The sequence below is a fragment of the Balaenoptera ricei genome, chromosome 1, assembly GCF_028023285.1.
Source record: "Balaenoptera ricei isolate mBalRic1 chromosome 1, mBalRic1.hap2, whole genome shotgun sequence".
In the NCBI taxonomy this organism is placed as follows: Eukaryota; Metazoa; Chordata; class Mammalia; order Artiodactyla; family Balaenopteridae; genus Balaenoptera; species Balaenoptera ricei.
The window spans coordinates 85,673,781-85,699,083 of NC_082639.1; the positions used below are offsets into that span (position 1 = coordinate 85,673,781).

The following is a 25,303-nucleotide window of genomic DNA, read 5'->3' on the forward strand; positions in this document are numbered from 1 at the left end:
GAGAGTTATGTTTTCAAGTTTGGATGACAGATTTCTATAGTGCATGATAAGCTTAAACTTTTTCTTTCAGTGACATAGTCACAGATTCTAATTGTAAATCTGAGGAACTCTGAGAATATGAAACCTTTTTACAAGCGTGATATTCTCCAACCAGCAAGTTAAGCTTTTCATAGGGAAATAAGAATATTATGAGGCTTACCTAATTAATACCTATCTTGCTCTGTGACAGTCACCCCTACAGTGTTCAACAGGCTATCACAGTCAAGTGTCAAATGAGTTCCAGAAATCAAAGTACATTTTACCAGCAGCCATTCTTCTCTTTTGAGAAGGATGTGGACTGGTTCGGGTTTGTGTTCTGATTTCCTGTTGTCTGGGTTCAAATCCCAGCTTGGCTATTTACTAGCCTTGACTGTCTTCTAATCTGTGAAGCAGGGACACCAGCAAGACCTATTTCACAGGTTGGTCTGAGGCTTAAATGTGGCACTCAGTCCAGCACACAGTACCTAGTAGGAACCAGGAGAATGTTAACAATTGTTATCTGTTTGCTAGAAACATATCCAAAGGAAGTTAGGTTCATTTGGCATGAATTGTTCTTATCGAGTTTTCATTTCTCCCTACCCCTACCCATGAGCATTGCATTAGACAAATTCTGCTTCCAAAAGAACACTGTTTTCTTTTTTTCACAATTATATATATATTTAAAACCAGTTAGTTCAAGTTTTTTCCAGGGGGCCAAATTCAACTTTAATATTCAGAAATTTTCAGAATTCACATTTTTTTCCCTTTGGTAAAATCAATGTATCTTCAAAGTTTTGGCCCTGCCCCCAGGGGTGATGATTTCTCAGAGATGACCAGTACTGTGTTCGATCACATTTTCAAGCTCTCTCAGTTCCCTTGATGCAATCTGTCTGGGGCTGGAGACTTGCATTTAAAGTGGTTAAGTACTACCTGACTAAACTTGCTCACATCAAAACAGGGTTTCAATTTCCATTTAGTGATTTTTTGTTCTGCTCTTTCCAGACTGAGATGATCCTTCTTAGTGGAGAGGATGGAAACAAAATAGGAGTTGAGTAGTTCTGTCAACTGTGTCGCCTGTAAACACTTAACAATTTTACATTTACTTTCCTAAGAAATGGTCTGATCACTACCGTTTTCATCTGGTAGCTCTAAAAAAAATATTACTGATGAGATGGATACCATCCATATTACTCTATTTTTTTCTCTCCAAATCAAAATGTCTACATATTAGCAATCTTCTTACATTTTGTCTTAGATGAAGAATTTATTTCTTTCCAAGGCAAAACAGTTGGGGGAAATACCCTTAGTATGAAAATGTGCTTACAAATGCCTGTAATAATGATCAGAGTTTCTTCTTCTTCTTCTTTTTTTTTTTTTTTTTTGGACAAATTGGGTTAAGTTTTGAAACACTGCCATACTTTGCTCTTTAGATGAACTCTATTCTCAACTTGCAGCAGTTAATCACTACTGAATCAGGTTATATTGTTCTAACCTGCATTAGAACAGGCGTACATATTTGGCATAATAAATTAAAAAAACCTCAAAAACACTCTCTGATGGTGACCGATGGTGTAACTCTTGTATACACCAATTACGCTCTGCCTGGGATTGTCGCTTGACTTTGTACAATCACTATGATGAAATTCCCTCAAAGACAACCTTGAAGCTCGTCCCTCAACCCCCAAATCCTGCTGCTGCTTCACCTCACCCCACCGAGCTCTGGCATGCTATACCTTGTCACACCAAATTAAAAATAAGGAGTAGATAAAAATTTTAATTGTTTTCCTGCGAATTTTTCTTAGGTCCAAGAATATAAGGCCTGGTATCCTGTAGGACTTCCAGAAAGAACCTTATAGGAGTAAACACAGGAAATATACAAGCATTGTAAAGCTAGGGCATAGTACCCACATACAGATCGAGGGTACTTTCAAACACCACTTGTAGGTTTAATTTTGGTTCTCTGCAGACCCACATGCACCACAATGCTTGAATAAGGACTGCATGAATGGGAGCTTCGCCTGGAGTATAATGAAAATGTTCTAATGTTCGTGGCAAGTGTATGTAGGGGTTTGCTTACCATTAAGCATAAATCAGTCATTGCCTGGTACCCTGACCAGTGAAGGGCACTAGAAGCACATAGGAGACTGTGTACCATAGGAGAGTCTAAAGTCCATTCAAATACCAGTTACTGCCTAGATGGCTGATTTTATACGGAATCGAGATGACTTAAGCGAGAAAGAGGGCGGTGTTCACAGTTCGGCTGGGCATCCAGCCAGACGTGCACACAAATCTAGACAGGCACTGCAGCTGCTGAAGGAGAGGCCCAATGCTGGGGCGGGCAAAGAAGTCTGCAGGCTCCTCCCCATTGTCTGAAGGCTCTCTCTTCTCCATTACCCACCAGCTCTCTTTATCTCAAACACGCTTAAAGACATAAATCAGCAGACAAGAAGGACTAGATTCATTAAGGCAATTGGTGGGGAAAATATATGCATATAAACAAATACCTAAATTCAAAACCCAAACTGGAACTGTTGTAGAGGAGCTCAAAGTCAAGAAATCCAAAATAAAGAGACAGAACTGAAGGAAGAGATGGGTTCGTGACCTTTGCCTGTAAACAGAGTACATGGTGAGGAACAGGCCAGTGGGCAGGATGGCGATGTGGCTAACGATCTTGATGCCAGCAGTGAAGGACCTAGGGAAGGAGGTGATGCGCCTGCAAAAGTAATGATTTATCCTGAGTCCACTGAACACAGGTGAGCAAGCAGGTGTCGTGTTATTCCCAGTACAATCCACTACCATAGGTCACTGGAAGGCAGATAGAAAGTTCACCACTTTGCCCACAGATTAATAGAATCTTAATCTGCTGTCAACCCAGCTCAAATCTAAAGCATTAGAAACAGTGATTGTCTCAGCACAGAATGATAAGTAGAGGCAGTGGAGCATAGTGGGCAAGTGTGCAGATTTTGTGAGCACATACACCTGGGCTAGAATGCTGTCTCTGCTTGTACTAGCGTGGGAACTTGTACAACTTTCTTAACCTCCCTGAGTCCCTTTTCTCTGCAGGAAAAAGAGGATAATGGTTCAAACCTTACATGGATTGTTATAAGGATGAAAGTAGGTAACATACAAAGCTGTCAAAACAATACTACACAGCAACCAGTTGAAAGTATTTTTATCATATCATCATAATTATTAATTCTACATTTCTTTGGGCAAATAACTAGGAAGTCATGAACTGACTCTAACAGCTTTGTCTGTTTTATAAGATGAACACATACGTGACTGAATGGTAGACGCAGGGCTTGGCCAGGCTGTGCCTTCAGTGGGTGCAGTTGAGGGGCATCATTGGCCCCTTGGAATAACAAGACTGATCCCACTGACAAGACATGGGATGATAAGACCATGTAAGAGGAAGTTCATTGGAACAAAGGAATTCTTGAAATGGGAATATTAACGTCTAGAGAAGATGTAAGAAAATTTTCAAGCTAAGGAATCATTGTGTTTATGACCATGACACAGGAATTAAGGAATCAGGTGAAAGTAGATTTTGTGTCCCATAGAATTTGAAGCACCCTCATTGTCACAATCATAGGTAGATGATGCTGTTATCTTTCTTCGTAGCCTTTAGAGTCTCTAGTAGTCAGTGTGAGAAGGGGATTTGTATTTTATAAACTCTAGAGTACATATATTAATGAGTAAAAAGTGTGTCTTACTCTGGCTAACAGTTTTTATTGGACATCCTTCAAGTAACAAATAAAGTACTTCAAACTCATTGGATTAAGTTCTGATGAGCCTAGAAATGCTAAGGAGAGGGAAAGACATGATTTGATACAGAGTTATAGATCTGGTTTCTGTGTGTGGAAATTCATATAAATTTGTTTTTGTCGCACTGATTTTGATAACCTGCCATAAAACTTTTCTTAATGCTAAGAGGAAAGACATAGCTAACGCTATAAATTCATATAGATATCTCTGCCTTACATATTTCGGTAGCAAATTAAATTTATCACTTCATTATCCCTTCCTGGCAGTTGGAAGTTGTAGACTTTAATGGAAGGTGCCAGGGCTGCTAATAGAATCTTCTCGTCACAGATGAAGGAAATGTAAAAGCAAAACTCACAAAGATTTGATGGGTTTTATGCTAAAAGACAACAGCACCCAAAAACACAAGCTAAGAATGAAGCCTGTACCCTATCAGGGGATGGAATTAATTATCTAACAGATTTGTAACTCTTTCTCTGCTATAAATAAAAATGCAGCAGTTTTCACAAGTGATCATTTGGCCACAGCCATTGCCTAGTATAGATTGGAATTAATGAGGACATTTACATAAAGCTTATACTACCATTTTCCACCCTCGAGACAGTTCATCTGTCCTTTCCCAATTGCTCCTAATTTCCCAGGTTGAGATGGACACTTGTTCCTTTCTGCTTCTATAACTCCAGTATCATAATAGCAGTTATGTTGAAAGGAGGTATAGTTTAGTGGTTAAAGGCACAGTTTTTGCAATAAACAGAACTGGGTTTGTATCCTGCTTCCACTAGTAATAACTAAACCTCTTTAAGCCTCAGCTTCCACCTTTATAAAATGAGGGTGTACATACATATAAGTAAATGCATGTGTATATGTATATGTGTAGATAGTTATGTAAAGCATTTAATGAATTTATTACTATTATCTTATTATTATTATTATTTTTTTTTTTTGCAATTGACCATCCCTTGATGATAAAGGGTTTATCTTGTTCATCACTCAATCTCAATTATCTACCACAATGCCTGGTATGTAACAGATACTCAGTATTTGTTGAATGAATATACATATGTTTAAATGATTAAAAGCCAAACTCAAATTAAAGCTTCTGAGCTAGGCAGAGAGACATAAATTCTAGTTAGTACCGAAAATCAAACCTGTCACAAAAGTTATGAATTCAGAAAAGATATGTGATATTTGTTTTCAGCCATAATTTTTTAGGAGATGCATCTTAGATAATAGGAAGCACAAAAGCAGAAACTTGAAGGAAAAAAATACCAGCATCAAAATATAGTTTTGAACTTTTTACAACTTTGCCATAGTAATGCATCACAAAATGCACAAAATGTACACGTGTGAATGGAAATTCAACCTCAAGAGTTTTGTCTTTATTTCTATAAATGTTATAATTTTATTATCTATTAATAATGGTGCTATTACAAGACAAAATGTCAATGCATATATTAAAGCATCAGAAAGGTATTTGGCTTAAATTTCCAGACAAATGTCCCACTGGGTTTGTCTGTATAAGGGTGGGTAGGACATTAGGGCAAAGGAGCCCAGCCCTGCATGTAACACTCTATCAGCAATCAATTTAAGGTTCTGTTCTGGGAGCTGTGGCCTCAGGCAAGCCCAGCTTTTCTTAACAGAGGCTGCAGGCACTGGCTGATCATACAAAGTAAAGGAAGTTGAAGGCCTACCAAAGAACCTAATCAAATCTTCCATCTTTCTGATACAGCTTCTCATTTGCATTGTGATGCCACATCCCTTACCTATGTCACTCCTCAAGGAGCCAGTTGTTCCCCTTCTAGATTTCTAAGCCCTAGCCAACCTCCCTGATGTGCAAGGCCTAAAGTATTCCAATTCCACGCTCAGTTGGCAGAGGGAGTTGGCAGAGGGGAATACATTTGTTTATGCCCCCAGCCATCCATTTTCTTTAAGCTGGTTTCCAGCCAAGATTGTTATCTAGGTACCAGTTATTCTTTTCCAATAGTCAAATTCATAAGGTTTTAGGTTCCCAAAGGCTACCTGATTAAAGTAATTTGGACATAAAAAGTGTCTCTAGTATTTCTTGTATGATATATCTTACTTTGTCCCTAGAAATATTACTGAATGCTTCTTGTCTAGTTTCTTTCAGAATTAGTTGTTTACTTTTTTAAAAGTTAATTTAACGTATTTATGTATATTTACACACAGTAAAATACACAGTAGACAGTTGGAGGAGTTTGAATAAATAAATATATCCATGAAACTAAGACCCTAATCAAGGTATAGGACCTTGTTATCACTCCAGAAAATTCCCTTGTGCCTTCTTCCAGTGAATTTCTACTTATCACTGTTGTGATTTTGAAATCAAGTAGGACCCTGTGGGGATCCCGGGCACGGAAGCTTTTCTATGTCCTCCATTTCTTGTTTATAGGGAATAGGCTTCAGCTTCCATGACCTTCCCTGAATTCCAAAGGGCAGGTTCAAACTGTTGCTGATCAGGGAAGGGAGGGGACACAGAGACAGACAAGGGAGGAACAGTCCAAAAACAATAGCGCAGCCTTGGGGCAGGGTCCTGCTTCCGCCTCAAGGCATACACATAACAATATCTTTGAGCTCTTCTGCAGAACCAAACCCCCCAACGAATGGAAGACGTTAACTACGTGATGAAGCATTCTTCATTTCAGAGAGAAGGTCACAGTTTGATAACCTCAAGAATCACAGAAGCTCATCAGGAAACCACCTGAGGACAGATGAAAGGAATACAGGCCCTGCACACACCCTAATCCTTATCAGCAACCCTACCCTTGAACCACTGCTATAAAATTCCTTACCAAATCCCCCGGGGTTGGACCACACAGTTTGGGGGCAGGAGCCTGCTGTGTCCCCCTTTGCCTGGCAAAGCAATAAAGCTATTCTGTGCTACTTCACACAAAACTCTGTCTCCAAGATTCAATACAGCACCAGGTGCACAGAGGCCAAGTTTTCAGCATCAATATCTAACATAGATTTATTTTTCCCATACTAAAATTCCACATAAAGGGAATTATTTCGTAAGTACTCTTTTGTGTCTGGCTTCTTCCTCTTAACATAATGTTTTTGAAATTCATCTACCTCAAACTTTAAGGAGATATGTTTTTATTTCTCTTTGATAAATACCTGGGAGGAGAACTGCTGGGTCTTACAAGAAAGTGCCAAAGAGTTTTACAAAGTGGTTGTAGGATTTTATATTTCCACTGGCAAAATACAGAGGTCTAGTTGCTCCATATTCTTGCCAACATTTGACATTGTCAGTCTTTTTAATTTTAGCCATTACAGTGGGTGTGAAGAGGTATCTCATTGTGGTGTTTTGCTGCACTTTTTAATGTCACGTAAGCTTTTTCTGTTTTTCCTTACCCAGGTTTGTCAGTTCTTACCTAGTGCTGTCCTTTACCTAGGAGAATATCATTCCTAATCACAGGTCAGGCTACCTAAACTATGGTGATGTGCAAGGTCACCTGTGTGATGGAATATAAGTTGGTGATGACAGAAGATGCATCTACCAAAACATTTCCTTGACTCACTCCTGCTAAGCTTCCTTTGGGTTTTCCAGGAGGGGCAGGATGTACCACCATCACAGATAGGCTTATTAGGCTTTTGGTAAGTTAATTTTGGTAAATTAATTAAACAGAAGTCTGCTCAATTTTGGTGCCAAAGGACTAACGGAAGAAAAAAGGAGTGGGGCAAGGAAGTGGGGCTATAGAATGTCTGTCCTTGGACTCTACCTTGTTCCTTTTATTCAATTACTGCCTGCTCTAGGCCTGGACACCTACCTAACCAGTTAATGCATTCCTCCTTAGCCCACGGAAATTATCCTTGAAGCTCCTTAGAATCAAGTGTATCTCTTATTAATTGATTTAAAGTGAAAAAAACCCACCACATTTCATACAATTTAGGCTAAATAAATTTTTTAAACACAGTGCAAATCAATTGAACTGTCCTTTCATGTTGCATCCTTCAACTGCTGAATATTCTATATGGCATTTCACAGAAATATGATTTGATTTGAGAACATCTGCAGCAGTCTGGAACACATTTTCCCCTGTACTTGACTTTTAGCTCATTACAGCTCTCAGATGTGCTCTCAGCAATCCTGTGACATACTGGAGTGTTACTGAACAAACATCAGTGAAGCCTGTGTCTTGAGTAGGTGTCGATCTCGGTTGAAAATCTTTCAGCTTTCTTAGCGTCAACACTAGAAGAATTTAATTAACCCACTGAAACTTTCAAAATGATAGTTAATGCATGTAAGAAATGAGAAATCTGAAACGTAGGGGGAGAGTGGATAAGTGCTTAACCTCCCACAAGCTGATGCCTGCCACCCCCAGCCTGCGCTTAGGCAGCCCATGAAAAGCCTTGCTGCTCTGTGCAGGCTGCTAGACTTTGCCATGAAACCTCTGGCTTGCTCTGTCACCCCTCCGGAGATGGAGAAGGTGGAGGTGGCAACTACTGCTGTCACACTCCCCTGGTCCCCAAACAAGGTCAGCTTCCAGCCTCTAATCAGCTCCCATCCAGCTGCTCTTGTGTTTTTAGTAGGTGGGGTTGGGAGACCAAGGTCAGAAAAGTGCTGTTGGCAGTGACACGGTTTTCTGCCCACTGCTGCTATTACATTAAGGAAGCAGCTGGTGAGATAATGTATGCCAAAGTGCTTTGTAAATTATAAAGTGCTTATATAATTGTCAGGGATAATCACTACCGTTGTTTTATTCCTAGGTTGCAGGAAGAGCACTGAACTGGGCTACTGGGTGGCAAAGTCCACCAGAAAGCTGGAGAGATGGGCGTGTGGGGTCCAGAGGGGGTCTTGGTGAGAGTACAAATTTGGATGATAACAGCAAGGAGATTAAAATTGGCTTCTGGGTCTGATGAGCACAGACAGTAATAGAAGAGCCATGGACAGCGGAATGTTATGTGAGGGCCAAAAAGGGGGAGGGGTTCTAAAAGATTAAGTCCAGGAAGCTTCTCTTCAGACACAGAAATGTTGTTTGACCCCAAGCCTCTGCCATACTTTCGGCCTTAGCCTTCCCACACTTCCTAGACCTTAATTTCAGATTATTTTGGAAAATATTCTCAAGTGCCCTGCCACCCCTGCTATTCTGTGCATATCTCTATATCACTGTAATTATCATACTATATTATATAAACAACTCTTTAATTGCCTAATTTCCACACTAGTCTGTGATCCTTTTAAAGAAGGCAGCATTATAATGCCTGGCACATACTAGGTGCTAACAATTGTTTGCTTGATAAAAAGTAAGGGAGAAACCAGGAGAAAAGAGTGTTCAAAAATCAAAGAAGAAATTTCTAATAGGAAGAAGTGGTCAATTGTTGAACGTAACAAGATCTAGTAAAGACAAGACTGGACATTACTGGATTTGGTGATCACTAAATCACATAACTTGAAAAAGAGCAGCTCTAGTGATTTGGGGGGTGGGGATGGATAGAAATCTAATTTTGATGGGTTGGAGATAGTAAAGCAAGTAAGGAATGAGAGACAATGAGTAGAGGTGATGTTTTCTGGAACCTGACCTGTGAAAGGAAGAAAAAATTCTTCCTTTCAGAAAAGCGCTTTTTTCTTCCTGTGAAAGGAAGAAAAATTCAGACCCTGTTATTTATTTTTCTCAACAATCCTATGGGATACCTATTGTTATCCCAAGTTTATAAACAAGGAAATGGTGGCTAAGAGGAAAGTATGTAAGTTGCCCAAGGCCTTACTACTAACAAGAAAGAAGCTAGGTGAAAATCATAAACTCTGCTCAGTTTCATTAGTTGGATTAAGCCAATGGTGGGATCTCTTCACAATAACCTATTTAAAACCAGCTACAAAGCAGGAATAAATATTTTTGCTGTATGGTTTGGAAACAAGGCTATCTGGTATCTTCCGGCATTTTGCCAAGAGATCAGGCCCAGGGTGGAGTGATGTAATGGAAAACTGCATTATGGTACCAGCTGCCAGCACGTGGAAAGAGGTGCAGAAAGGAAGATGAAGGTCACTAAAGAGGAGCTCTTCCGTTTTACAATTTTCAAAGGGCTACAGAGCTATCAGTCCTCTGGCAACAGCTACAAGTTATTTGCAATTCTGTATTAATCCTCACTGGCTGGTTGTACTCTGGTAATAATCATACTTGAAATGTCAGTGACTTAACACAATAAAAGTTGATTTCTCACTCATAAAAAAAGCCTGTTGTGTCTCTGGATATCCTCAATGTGGTGGTCAGCAATCTAGGCCATCCATTTTATGTTGCCACTTTCTCAACATGAGACTTCAGAGTTTGCTATGGCAAAGGAAAGGGAATTTAGAGAATTGAGTGCCAGCTGTGAAATGTTTCCACTCAGAATCACATGCCACATTTCACTCACATTGCATCAACGAGATCTAGTCACCTAGTCATATGAAGCATCCAAAGGCAAGGAGGTTTACTTCTCTTACAGAACAAGGAAATATTAGTGAGCACCACCAATGCTGACCACAAACCCTGAGGGTATGAACAGAGAAGGATAATCTTGCAGGCTTGTTCTATATCTCAGTGAAGAATGTATACAGTAGTCCTGATAATTCTATTTTCTTAGGAGGCCCGGATTACCACAAATGCCATATGTTTACTTTCATTAATTTCACTTGGGACCTATGTTAAATGTAAAGAAACATTTAGGTAACATTTGGTAACATTTAGGCTCCAAAAGATAACCGGCTTGATAGCCCTGAAATGATGGGTGACATTCTATAGCTCAGTTGGAATGGGCATATGCAGAGAATAATTGAAAGCAGAGGATCTAGAGAAGGTTCTCTAGTTTGAGATGAAATAGGATAAAATTGATAAGCAGGAAAGACAAGAAAAATGCTGTAAAGATATATGGCAACAGAGGTTCAGGAGGCACGGTCTTGATGTGGTTTGCCAGGAACAATCCACAACAGATGGGCCAGCATGGGAGTAAGGCTTCAGGGCACTTCCAAGTCTATGAGGCAACTTCACAGACAGAGCCTGAAGCTGCAAGTCAAAGAATTCTCTATGTAGCATTAGTCACGTTCTCTGGGCAGGTTGTAGTCACATCTTCTCAAACACATTTCTAGGGGTCACTCGTGGCCATGAAGCACAGACTAATATAGGGCATGGATTTTAGACACTAATAAGATTGCTTTCCAATATCTATACAGCATGAAACGGAGAGGATATTTAGAAATTAGGTGGTTAATTAGGTCAATACGGCAACCAAACAGAGTAATCGGGTTTCTAAGGAGAAGAGGAAAAGGGATAGATATTTCATCTGGATATCTAAATGGATTTAGTTAATTGGGAGACTGCCAATTATTCAGAACAATTGAAGATATCTTGGCCTATCCTTCCTAAACTTCCAGGGTTTTGGTAATGCTATTCAATGGCAGTTACATGCATATAATTTCAAAGGTAAAAAAATACAAAATACAAAACCAAAACCAAAATACAAAAACAAAACCACAGAACTATGGTTTGTCTTGTTTGATGTTTTTGGGGAAGGGGTAAATCACATCCTTCTTTTGAATTTCAAATAGCAGACATTTAATTTTTTTCTCAAATCTTAGATTAGGATAAATTGTCATAAAGCTGAATATAATTAGAATCTCTGTTGACTCTTTGCATTATCAAAATGACTCCTTTGACTCCTTTAATACCAGAATATTATATCTTTTATATAATGCTCCATTTATTCAAGTGGTCAGTGAGCTTAAACAGAGATATAACAAATACCTATTTTTTTCTCAGGGGAATCTCAGGGGCATAGCTCAGAATTACAGAGAGAGATTTTGCTTTATTCCATAAAATCAGGATTAGGAACAAAGCTAACTGGTTTGCGATAAATGTTCACTGATTTTGTAGAGTTCTTAGGAGGGAGGATAGGAGATGAGTTTAAGGATAGTATTTGAATTCAGATTTTATCTTACATGCTTATACTAATGGTTTCTTTACAAATCCTCAGTCCCCACCAGAACAAGAAAAATCCTGATTTTTTTTCCTGGCTTAAAAGTACCATCAGAATTAATGTGGGTAACTTGTGTTGAAGATGAAAAGCACTTTTACACAAGTTCTAAGTATATAATTAATATTAATGAGGTGCATTCTGATTAAAGTAGTATATTTGATGAAGTATGAGGAATTATACTGAACCACTTACTTTCATGAAAGTGACAAAGGGAATAATTTCATTTGTACTTGGCAATTAGATATCAATTTAATGAGTGAGAAGAAATAGGGAATCATAATGTTTAAAAGCATGATGGAATGCTGGCAACAGTAAAAATGTTGTATGGCTTATATTTTATTTCAGGCACGCAGTGGTGGACTGCAACGAGGTAGGTATAATGGTTAAAAATTCAAGAGCTCATTGCTGCCCAAATTCCTAAACCAGTCAAGCTGTCAGTGCTCCACACTCCAGGAAGTGGAAAGCCATACATATCCTGCAACATCTTTCTGTGTCGGTGCTCATGCAGGCATTACCAATTGATCACATACCTCCGCTGCGCTTGGCTTTGAGTTAGAATTCTCCTCTACAAATTGCTCTCAGTAACTGCTACCAAATATCAGAGTTCCCCTGTGAAATGAACCCACCTACGCCTGAGATGGGAGAGAAAACAAGCTGGGAAGGTTTATAGGGACACACACTATTCTGGTTATAAGCAATGCAAAACTATCTCTTCCCATAACATGAGAGACTTCTACCAGCACCTCCTGTAACTGTTGATATTAAATTCTGATATAGTTACTCTGATTTGGCAACAAAGTAGGCCCCTCCCTTTCACCTATTTTAGGACCAATGGTGAACCATTCATGCTAGTTTACTGCCCAAACCCCAAATTAACAAATTCATCTCCATTTTGCTTGGAAAGCAAACATTTCTGATTTGTTTAGGAGCTTTTCTGTGTGTATGAAAGGGAGTGCTTCAAAGGACAAAGTTGCAGGCTTTTAAGCAGATCAAACAAAACTAACCTAATAAGGGCATGTTATCAATAGAAAGCCAAGAGAATGTATAAAAATAATGTATGAGTATCAGCTGGAAAATCTACACAGAAGATGGAAGAAATCCACTCATAAAGCATTGCTCAAATGTTTATGCTTACCCTAAGGTTATCCATATATTTTGGATACAGATATATCACATATCCAAATTACCCCAATCTATCTATGTTAGAATTAACTATAAAAATAACTGCCATACATTGAATGCCTGCTATGTGCTACATACATCATATATATGATTTCTGGTCCTCACAAAGCACCCATGAAATCAGTATCATTATCTCACTTTGGCGTTTCAGCAAAGGAGAACTGTAGGATTCATGTGGTTGGCCCAAGTTCACCCAGTAGTAAGATACTGAGGTGGGATTCAAACCCAGACCTGCTGGACTCCAAACACAGTGCTCTTTTTACTACAGCAGCACATTGACTCCTTTGTGGGATCCTTACACATTAATGAGCTGATGAGACACTCAGGACTACAAGAGGGGGATATCAAATCTTATCCAACATTTTTTGCTTATAAGTAGGAATAATCACCATTTATAACAGGTGATTGCCCTATTCTTAAAGGATACTTGGCAATTCAGCATTCTACCTAAGATACTACTCAAACCATCTGATGATATTTAGAGATGTAGATAAGTTCCCATAATATCTATGCAGTAGGCTCATTTGGTAATTTTGGAAAGTTTGAATTTCCAGGAACTGATGCTTTGGTTTTTTTGCCATGTTCTATGAAATGAACTAAAACAATAAAAAATATTTAGCCTCATGCAATCAGTCATAGAAAGCAATAATATTGATTTCTATTTCAATCGTTACCCAAGTAACTGACAGAAATGTAACATGTCATCTGGAACTTCTCTAACTGTATAATGTATCCCCAAAACATAACCGCAGGGACAAAGCTGCAATGAGAGAAAATAGCATGGACAAGATCTACAAGGCCGTAAGATGAAGTTGAAAGAAAATGGCTTTCATCACTTTTTCTCTCTCTTTTCTGGGCTAGCTGTGCAAGTGGTCATGGATGGGAGTTCGCTGCAAGAGCCCACGGGCTCCCTCACAGTGGATTTTTCATTGTAAGATTCCGTGTACTTGTTGATAAGATTAAATTATTTCAAATCCAGTTTACTTTCATAAAGTATTACATATATTTATTCTGGTCACAAGTTCTTTGTGAGATATAAGTATTATGGATATTTTCTCTCAGTCTGTGACTTAAATTTTCATTTCCTTAACTTGCCTTTTGATGAGCACTTGCCTTTTGAAGTGCAACTTATCATTTTTTTTTCTTGTATGGTTAGTGCTTTTTGTATCCTATCTAAAAATTTTTCCTTATAAGTAAATATATTTACTTATATTTTCTTTAAAAATTTTATAGTCTTACTTTTTACTTTTATATCTATGATATATTTAAAATTACTTTTGTGTCCTGTGTGAGGAAAGTATGAGGTTCATTAATATATATCTATATCTATGGTTATCCATTAATTCCAGCACCATTTATCAAAAGGACTTTCCTTTCTCCATTGGATTGCTTTAGTGCCTTTGTCAAAAATCAATTGAGTGTATATGTGTGGGTTTACTTCTGGACTTTCCATTGATCTATTTGTCTATCCTGACACTAAAACACACTTGCTTGATTACTGAAGATTTATAGAAAGTCTTCAAGGCAGATAGGTCAAATCATTTAAGTCTGTTCTTTTTCAAGATTGTTTTGGCTATTCTTGCACCTTTGGAATCCAATGTAAATTTTAGAATCAGTTTATCAACTTCTACAAAAATGTGTGCTGGGATTTTGATTGGGATTGTCATAACTCTACAGATCAATTTGGAGAGAACTGAGATCTTAACATATCTCTCCATTGATATTTCTTCATTAATCTTTCTCGACAATTCTTTGTAGTTTTCAGTGGGTGGCTATTGCATATATTTTAATTTGTTCCTAAGTACTTTGTAGTTTTTAAATGCTATTGTAAATGGCATTTTTAAATTTAATTTTCTGATTGTTTATTGTTCCTGTTGTTCATATAGAAATACAACTGACTTTTGTATATTGTCTTTTGTCCTGAAACTTTGCTTAGTTCATTTATTGACTTTAATAGTGTTTTTATAGGTTCTTTAGGATGTTTTATGTACACAATATTACTATCTGCAAATGAAAACAGTCTTAGTCCTTTGTTTCCAAACTGGATGCCATTTCTTTCTTTTCATGTCCTTATTGCAAGAGTTAGGACCTCCAGTATAATACTGGATATAAGTAGTGAGCATAGACATTTACACTTAGTTCTTGATCTTAGGAGAAAAAGTTTATTTTTTTGCCATTACATATGAAATGAGCTGTAGAATTTTTGTACATTCCCTTTATCAGATTGAGGAAGTTTCCTCCCACTAGATTGCTTAGGGTTTTATGATGAGTAAATGATGGATTTTTTCAAAAGCTTTTCCTGCATCTAAGGACTTGTACTGAGAACATATAAAGAACTCCTAAAGTTTAATTAAAAATAAACCCAGCTTCTAAGTGGACAAAAGATTTGAACAGACACTTCACAGAAGAAGATATATGGATGGACAATAAGGACACAAAGAAGTGTTTAAATCATTAATTTTCAGGGAGATGAAAATTAAAATTGCAATGGCATACCAATGTGCATGTACTAAAATGTCTAAAATTAAAAAGACAGAGGATACTAAATGTTGGCTGGAAGAACCGAAACACCCATCCACAGTTGGTAGCAGTGTAAAATGGTACCACCACTTTGGAAATCTGTTTATAGGTTTCTTATAAAGCATACACATCACCTTATGATTCAGATATTACACTCCTGGGTTTTACTCAAGAGAAATGAAAATATGTATTCACAAAACCAGTTATGCCTGAATGCTTATTTCAGATATATTTATAATAATGGGAAAGTGAAAACAGCCCAAATGTCATTTTGAATAAATACACAAATTGTGGTATATTTATACAATAAAATATTTTTTACCAATAAAAAAAAATGAATTACTTAACACTCCCCAGACCATGGATGAATCTCTGAAACACTGTGCTGAGTGAGAGTAACTACACACAAAAAAACATACAATGTGGAATTCTAATTATACAATGCTAAAGAGTATGAACAAACTAATCTATGTTGATGGAAATTAGATTGTGTTTGCTTCTGGTGGTGAGGAGGAGGGAGAGATAATGACTGGGAGAGTGCAAAAGGGAATCTTTGAGGTGTTGACAATGTTCTGTATCTTGATAGAATTAAGAGTTGCATGGGTATATCATTTGTCAAAACTCATCAAATGGTTTATTTAAGACCTGTGTTTTTAAAGACAGACCTTTTTTCTTTATGTAAATAATATCTCAATTGGAAACATAAAAAGCATGAAAAAATAAATAGCAAGAAGACATAAAACTTTTAAAGTTGTGGGTAAACAGGAGATATCACTCTCCTCTTCTGAGACTGTTATTATTAGGACTTTTGTGATGGTCATGCTTATGACATTATATATTCCTTGTGGATACTTCTTTGTTCTCTGTGTTGGATAATATACCAGAGACAAATAAATAGATAGACATCTACATATCAAACACCATAACCAGATAGCACTAGTTTTACAAAATCATATTACTTTCGGTTTTAAAAACATGAGAATGATGCATCTGGTCATATAGATGCACCAATTTTGGTTTCTATCATCAAAATAAAGCCTTGTTTTATGAGTCATTATACAAGCACCACGACAGTTTCTCTGATTTTATCCTAATGAAAGCTATTTAATGAGTACACATTATGTTCACTTATTAATATCACTGATATGTATTTCATCATATTTTAATACCTACTGAAAGTAATTTGGCACATTTACTGTTTTCTTCTAAAATGCCTGCTATTTTTGAAAGGGCCTGGCTGGAATTTTAATTATAAATTTGCTTCCTTTTTTTCCTTCTAAATAAGGACACCACAGATAGTCTGTGCAACTTAATTCTATAAACATGTAGCATTGTGCTAGGTGCTTGAAAACTCAAGTGTAAGTAAGACATGATCTCTGTTTTCAAGATGCTCATAATGAGCTCAGCGATGGACAAGAAGTAATGTTAACTAGAAGATAATGTCATAACTGCAATAGCAGTTGTATGAACAAAGGGCTGTAGGAGAAAGGAGTGACAATTTTCCCAGAGGAAGAGGAAGAGAGTCATAGATGGCTTCACAAAGTAAGTGACATTTAAGACAGATCTTAAAAAAAAAAAAGAAGAGTGATCAATATATCATTCATCAATTCGGCTACCACGCTGTTGCTCCTACATGGTAGACATTGGGTCAGGCACTGGCACGCAGTGTGTGGTCTAGGCCCTAAAGAAGCTTATACTCTAGGTACATTTTGCCAATCCTAGAAGGAATGCAGGTTGCTCACTTGCCTATCTCACTCTTTCCACTCTGGCTTCTTTCCATTTCATTTTACTAAACTAGACTTATACACCAAAAGGAACTTTAAGTTCAAAGTTATTATTTTCCTTTTTACATTTTTTCATTTCTGATGTCATGGGAAAAGTGATGGCTTGATAAGTCATTGACTACTAATATTTAGTTCTACCACTTAGCTGTTTTCTTACAACATTGATTTATTCATTCAGTTACTTATTTTTGGGGGGAGTTATTTATTTTATTTATTTATTTTATTTATGGCTGTGTTGGGTCTTCGTTTCTGTGTGAAGGCTCTCTCTAGTTGCGGCAAGTGGGGGCCACTCCTCATCGCGGTGCGCGGGCCTCTCACTGTTGCAGCCTCTCTTGTTGCGGAGCCAGACGCGCAGGCTCAGTAATTGTGGCTCACGGGCCTAGTTGCTCCGCAGCATGTGGGATCTTCCCAGACCAGGGCTCAAACCCGTGTGCCCTGCATTGGCAGGCAGATTCTCAACCACTGCGCCACCAGGGAAGCCCCAGTTACTTATTTGAGCATCATTTATTAAGCCCTTTCTGAGTATCAGTGGGTCCCCAGGAATTGGGATACAAAGGTGAAGAAGACTGTCTGGTAGAAGAAACAGAGATGCAAAAATTCAAATGCTGTGTGATACTGGTTGCAACTAAGGTTGAAGAAGAGAAGGAGAAATTAATTCTGGTGTAGAGGTCAGAGGATAACTCAAAGAGAAGCAGATGCTTTCATTACTCTTTAGTGAATTGGAAAGACATTTCAGATGTAAGGAACAGCATGTGAAAATGAACGCAGAGCCCAAGCAATCAGTAGTGTTGTCCTGTGCTGCTTCCCTTTCAAAGGCTCTTGCTTAGGAATCCTTCATCTCAGGCACAAAGAAGTGAAGGCATTTCCTCCCATGCTTTCTGACTGTAACATTTTCTGTTCTAATATTGGAGCATCCAATTTCTTTCATGTTTCTCAAGCAAATAATCTCCACATAATTCTTATTTCCACACCTAAAAATGCCAAATACTAACAGTTTCCTTTCTAATATCACTAAAATATATACTTTGTCTCCAACTCTAAAGAAGAATTTGTGGATAAAGGTATAATTGCAGCTATATTCTCATTTCAGTATTCTTCACAACGCTTTATCTAAAATACTTGGGGCCAAACGTAGCTCAAAATGCAGAATTTTTTTTTGGACTTTAGGAAAGAAAAATGGTACACATACTACCTTTTCCCTAGCACCTACAGCAAGATGTGGTGTGGCAACCTGGACTTCAACACATTCGTCGCTCTGCAGTACACGCGTAAATGTTCACTCTAAGAGTAATAAATAAAGATTATAAAAGCCTCACATCAGTTCAGGCCGGGTTTGCTGCCAAATGAGTTATATGAAACATTTGGTTTCAGAGCATTTTGAGTTTCAGAAGTGTTAATGAGAGATGGTGGACTTGTATTGTGGTTATCCACATTTCATAGTTTTAGAAACAGATTTAGAGAGATTAATTAACTTGTCCAAGTTGCTTAGCTAGTAAGTAAGGAAGCATCATGGAAACCTAACAGTCTTACTCGGAAATCTGTTGGTAACCAATGTCCCGTACGTAGCAAGCAAACACTTCACTTTTATTAAGTCGCCAGGTTTTCACCAGGTAGAAGAGGGGATTAAGGTAACTGAGTATACAATAAGAGTGCTTTGCTACTGATGCGCCTCCTTTTTGATGATACTGTGAATAGCCTCCCCTTCCTTATCCTCACAGACTTCCTCGTTGCTGACTGTCTGCGTGGACTCTGGATGTCATGCTTTGAGAACTGTATCTGTCCTTACAATTCTTCTTGCTTACATGTCTTTGACCCAGCTGCTGAACTAACTCCCTGCCCCTGGTTCCTCAATGGGTATTTTCAACCACTGGCCATTCAGAGCCCAGTGTGCTGCTTTTTCAGATTTCCTCTCCTGACTCTCTATTTCATTTCTCTTCCAGCTCAAAATCATTTCTTACCAGTTTTCTCCCTCAAGAGAAGCTTGTGTTGTTCCCATTCTCAAGCTCTGATTATATTCGGTTGCTATTCTTGCCTTCATTCTTCTTGGCAATGTGGATCCTTGTATGCTTCCATCAGAATCAGGATGTTAAAATGCAGATTCCTGGACTCACCTTTGACCAATGAAATCAGGATCTCTAGGAGCGGAGCCTGGGAATCTACATTTTCATAAGCATGCCACAAGGTTTTTAAGCACCACGAGTTGGAGATCAATAGCTTTGTGGTGTAGCAGAGGTGATGACTGCTCTTCCTGTGGGATCCGCTTTCATGCTTGCGGGCACGAATTTATACAACTTGCACCGTAAGACCAGAGCAAACCATAAATGCCTGACTTCTTGCTCTTCCAAAGTCACATGAAGAAACATTGCTTGGGAAGTTTAATCAATTTATACGTGAGGTATGCATTAGGGAGACTATATTAAATATACTAATTACATATATTAAATATACTAATCACTTGAAAGATAACATGACTAATTTGGCCAAACTAATTTGTTTCCATGGCTCAAGTCTCATTTTTCCTCCATCTTCAAACACTGTACTGTAATTCGTTTCTTCGAAATTTCTACTCTAATTTATTCTAGCCTGACATCTGAGTGAAAGATGAAAGAGAGTAACAGTTGTACTTTCCAAACAAATTTTTCCTGTCTAAAGAAGCCAGCTACTTCCAGCGGAGCTTTCTAAAAAGGGTCTGCAACTTCTCTTGTCCCTTTAGCATGAAAACAGGGTAAGAACCAGCATCCTATTCTTTAGCTAATGAGAATATAATATGAATTATTTTCAAAGATGCACACACACACACATACACACACACACACACCTGCAACACTAGGAACGAACAGCTAGGAAGCCACAGTGCTTTGATTCACTATTAGGGATATTAACCTAAAGGGGATAGTCACCTATTGTTTGAGTCATGTCAGCCCTCACCAGAGACTCTGGAGCATAGATCTATTACCAGACCATCTGCTTGTTCCTCAACTTAGTGCTGAGAAATGAATTGCTAATATAATCACATAGGCAAAATCTTTTCTTTTTTTTTTAACAAATGATAATGCTGGAAATTACACTTATGATTTTGATGAAGGCTGGACTTACTAAAATAAAGTCTGAATCTAGATTCAAACTATCAGAAAATCAATTTCCACTTAAGTCACTGACACAAGTGTCTCCATCATTATCCATCTTTTATTTGAATATGTAAGTTTTCAAATGAGTGTGGAAGTCTTTTAAAGACAAAAATGGCACAGTGCAATGCAGCTACTTCCATTTCAGCTTGCATGGTGACTGCATACATTTGAGACAATGCTTTTATAGACAGTCATAAACTATCAAAACTACCATGTCAGAAACAATTGACTTGATACATTTACATTGGATGAGTGTAAAGTTATTTGTAATTTTTTTTTAGTTATGAACAATTTTAGGATATTGATGGTCATTGATAAAGGCAAGAACACTCACTGTCTAAATACTTGCAGACTCAGTTTATGATGATATGATTAGTTACACTAATAATGCTGCTTAGGCACAGTCTTGCTAATTATAATATTATAAATATTAATGTCACCCAGCCTTTTTGTTTGATTGTCACTCATGGAGTCATTCATCACGATATTTTTCTGGAATCCACACTGTAAGATTTTATTTCTTTCTCCCTTTTATTTTTCATCACTGGACTTGCAGTGATACACATTATTCTCCAAGAAGCCCTTATTTTTGGCTATCTGTTTGGAGAGGAATAGTGATATTTCCCATTAAAACTAGCCAAATGTAAATTGTTATATGATGTTTTTCTTATTCTTTCTGAGTCCCTAACCCTGCCACCCAAGGCAGAGTACCCAGGGTTTTTGTTTTCCATTCTTTTTCATGTGACCTGTTTCAAGTTAAAATTCATTTGAATTATTAAATTCTTCCTTAAAGAATCTTTTTACTTGCCTCTCTTTTTTTAAAGTTAATTATTGATGTAGTGACAAGCTGAAAAGACTAAGAATTATAATTTTTCCTCCCCTCATTCAGGACTCAAGAAACGTCTTCTGACAATGGTTATCTATTTAGAATAATACAAAGGAAATACAAAGGCGAAATGCTGAATGTTGTTTTAGAAAAGATTTGTTAAAATCACTGTATTATACAAAATGTAAATGTAGTGTATATTTCTCTGAAAATAGCAGTTAGTGAGAAAGTTGGGACATAACCTTTTGAGCCCAGGTTTAACCACATAGCAGAAGCAGTTACAAAAGATACTGATTAGATTTTAATTTTAAAAACTTCATCATATTATTCAGGGCTCCAGTGATTTGATTGTCTTGAAAATAGAAAGGTAATGTTATAATTTCCAGAGCTTGTTAAAGAGTAAAGAAATCTCCAGCCTCCCACTGGAAAGAATGGCAGTCATCACCACAGTAAGCAAGAATTTGGAGGCACTTTACACTATAAACTTCAATCTTTTTCTTTTATATGACCTTGTGTTATATTGGTTTCATAAAAATGTAACTCAGAGACCTATCATAGAATTGTAATCAAGCCTCCTTCAGAACGATTCTACAGCAGAAATCACATCAAATGGGCACTGTGTTTCCTCTGTTAGTGAGATGGTAGGAGGGCAAACAAGACCTGAAATAGAAAGTGGAAAAGGCAGAGTTCTCAAGGACAACCCAGGAGAGGTGGCCACATACCTTTCCCACGAGTTCAGCAATGCGAGGAACTGGTTTCCCTTTCTGGTGACTCTCGGTGGCTGGACTCTGCCCGTCCCAGTCTTGTAGCTCTTCAATGCTTTTCAGATAAAGCAAGGCTTTGAGGCCAGTGCAGTAGTCTTGAATGACAGTGAAATCCTGATTCTGAACAGCACTGCATACCTAGAAAAGGTGGAGCAACCAACTAAAAGTCAAGCTAAGAGCTAATTCTCCAAACAGCCTCACTTTTCACATAGTCAACACAATTTATTTTATGTGCCAGGCACTGTTCTAAGCATGACACGTCAGTTGTTGCCTGGAGGGGATGGGAGTGGTAGGGAGGGAAGGACTACAAAAGGGCACAGGAAACTTTCAGGGACTGTGAATACGTTCATCAGCTTGACGTGGTGATGGTCTCACAGGTATACGCATATTTCAAAACATCAGAAGGTACACTTTAAACACGTGCGGTTTACTGTATGGCAGGTATAGTCAGTATGGCTGTAAAAAATTAGGTCCAACCAGAAGAATTTCCAAGGAGTGAAATTTAGCACAACATGAGAATGGACATTTTAACTCTCTCATTCTCCCTCCGTTGAGACGTGCAGCCTGGAGGTGGTTCTCACGCGAGGAGGTGGTCCTGCTGAGCTGGAGTGCGGCTCACCCATGAACTCAGCCCTCATGTACCACTGCCTGCCTCTTCAGCCTCATCTATCACTGTCTCCCTTTGCATTCACTGTGCTCCAGTCACCCAGATCTTTCCTCTTTTCCTCGAATTCGCCACATTCTTTCTTTGCCTTAAGACCTCATGAGATCTCGCTGCCTAGAAGGTCTTTCCCTTCTACGTATGGCTAACAGCCCAGCTTCAGTCTCATGGGAATTATCACTTCCTCAAGGAGGCCTCCAGGAGCCCAAAATAAGTTAAGACCTTCTTTAGCTCATATATTTTTGACTTCTAAGTCTTGCAAGGTTATTTGATTGACAGCTCCCTCCCCCAATAGACTGAAGCTTCAGGAGGGAAGAAGCTATTTTATTTTGGTCAACTTATTATCCCCAGGGACCAGCACAGAGTTTGTCATTTATTCTGCTCTTAATAAGTATATGTTGAATGAATGCGTAATTCAGAAGAGATTTTTTTAAATGTGAGTGACATTTCTTAGAAAATAGAGATTTAATTCTAGAGTTAAGGAAGGTTGATTCTGAGAAATTAGGATCATTCAAATAAAAATATACTTGAGAGTCTGTGTTAGGATTTGAGTTAGAGCTTGAATTTAGTGGATTTAGAGAAACACTCCAGGTTGATTATTTACAAAGATACTTCTCCAATTTTGATACCATACATAGTCTCCAGAGATTCATTTACAACTGCCAGTAGGACCTCCTCGCCCATATGGCCCATCATCACTTCAAATTCAAAACTTACCATATAGAATTCAACACCTCTCCTCATCTATATTTCAAATCAATCCAGAGAAACAGCCATCCAAACAAAACTAAGCAAAGCAAAACTCACTTCTATCCCATCTTCCCAGATGTTAAATTCTTAGCGTATAACATAGTTGCTGGTGATTGCAGCCAATAAAGAAAAACCATGTCATACATGAATGTAGATGAAGAAATACCTGAAAATAGAATAAATCATATTCTATTTCAAGTTCTCTTAAAGCCTTCTGAGTCTTTAATTAATACATTTTATTGTAATCCTCATGCCTCGTGCACTACCTGATACCTAGCTATTGCTAGGCTGGTTGAGAAAATTTATTGAAAACACACTAAGGGGTTCCAGAATAGGGAATGGGAAGTAAATAGAGACAGAGAAAGGGCAAGAAAAATATATACCTAAGAGTTCTCAGCAAAAAGTGGTAGTGATTTCGTCATATATATGAAAAAGAAGTCCAAGTGTGGAATTCTGGGAATATGAGCATTTAAAAGGAAGGCTAAGGAAGACCATGAAGGACACTAAGCAGAAGAGATACAAGACAGCATCATGGAAGACATCAAATGCTGCACGAAGGTCAGTAACATCAGAGGTGAAAAGTGATCGTTAAATTTACCAATCAAAAGACTTTAGCATTTATGGGGGAGAAGCTCTGCAACAGGGCAGAAGCCATCTTATAGCGAGTTGAAGAATAGATGAGGATTGAGGATGTGACAATATGAAGTCAGACTGCTCTGATGAGAAGTTTTGCTCCTATTAAGAGAAAGAGGAGAGCTAGGGGTATAAGTGGGAGAATTTTGTATCTTATTTTTATAAGGATGGAAATAGCTATGTTTTAGGGGAATGTGGACATTTTATATTTCAGAATAGGACAGAATGGCTTCTGTATATTAAATTTCTGTCAAAATTGGCTGAATGATGGTGTGGTAAGAAGAAAACAATGTAATATCTAACATGAGATGAGCTCTTACTATGGGCCACACACTCTGTTAAACACTTTTTAATGTATTGGGTTGTCCAAAAAGTTCATTCCGGTTTTTCCATAAGGAAGTTATATCATTTAGTCCTCAAAATAACGCTGAGGTAGGTTTAATTTTTAGCCCTATTTTACAGATGAGGGAAGTGAGATGCAGAGACTTGCCCCAGGCAGGCCACATGGTTAGAAAGTGGATTATACTGCATAATTCATGACCGTGCAGTCTAAGGTGACTAAGGTGTAGACATTCACGGAGGAAAACTCTTTTCATGTAACTACAATTATCTTTTCCATGACCCAAACACATGTATATACAATTTTAAATGATCAATTATCTTCAACCCAAATATAACAATTGTTTTGAAAACTCGATACTGCTAGATAAAAATTGTCAATGTCCTCCTGTTTTATTTACTTCTTACTTGTACACTATGAGTAAAAACAACAAGGCAAAACCAAAAAGCAGAAATAAAAACCTTTCATTTCCTATTGTGAAGGACTGTATGTTACCACAGTGCAGGAAAGAACATTGAATAACCACTAAATACAGACAAGAATATTTTCTAGGAAGTCCATTTATATCACATAAAAAAATTTGTTTCTCAGGAGGAACAATTTAAGCATTAATTAGGCCTGTTATAACTTTCTTAGAGTTGATTTTCTTTTCAGAACAATTATAAAGAACATCATTATAATTTCCTCCACAGGATTTTTTTTTCAACTGTAAAAGTCAACTGATGCTTTACTTAATCTTCTTTGTTCACTGTGAGATTCTGTTTTTTTTGTAGTGTATGTTAATGGGTATACTTTTACTATAGTCTTAAAATAGTTCCCCATATGAACATAAGAAATCAGATTTTGAAAATCACATCACGTCATGTAATTTATGGGATGTTCATGACTGCTGTGAAAACCTGCTGCTAAAAGGACTCTAGATACTCTGCAGTGTATGAATAGTCAAGTTGAATCTCAGTCCTCC

General features: G+C 37.8%; 1 protein-coding gene across 1 annotated transcript in view; it reads right to left on the reverse strand.

Moving 5' to 3' along the window:
* DPYD (dihydropyrimidine dehydrogenase) overlaps positions 1-25,303 on the reverse strand; it is an 809,798-nt gene that overhangs the window by 92,891 nt on the left and 691,604 nt on the right. The window contains exon 20 of the mRNA XM_059926787.1: positions 21,914-22,093. Coding sequence (XP_059782770.1) covers positions 21,914-22,093 — 180 coding nt within the window. The remainder of the gene's footprint in view (positions 1-21,913; positions 22,094-25,303) is intronic.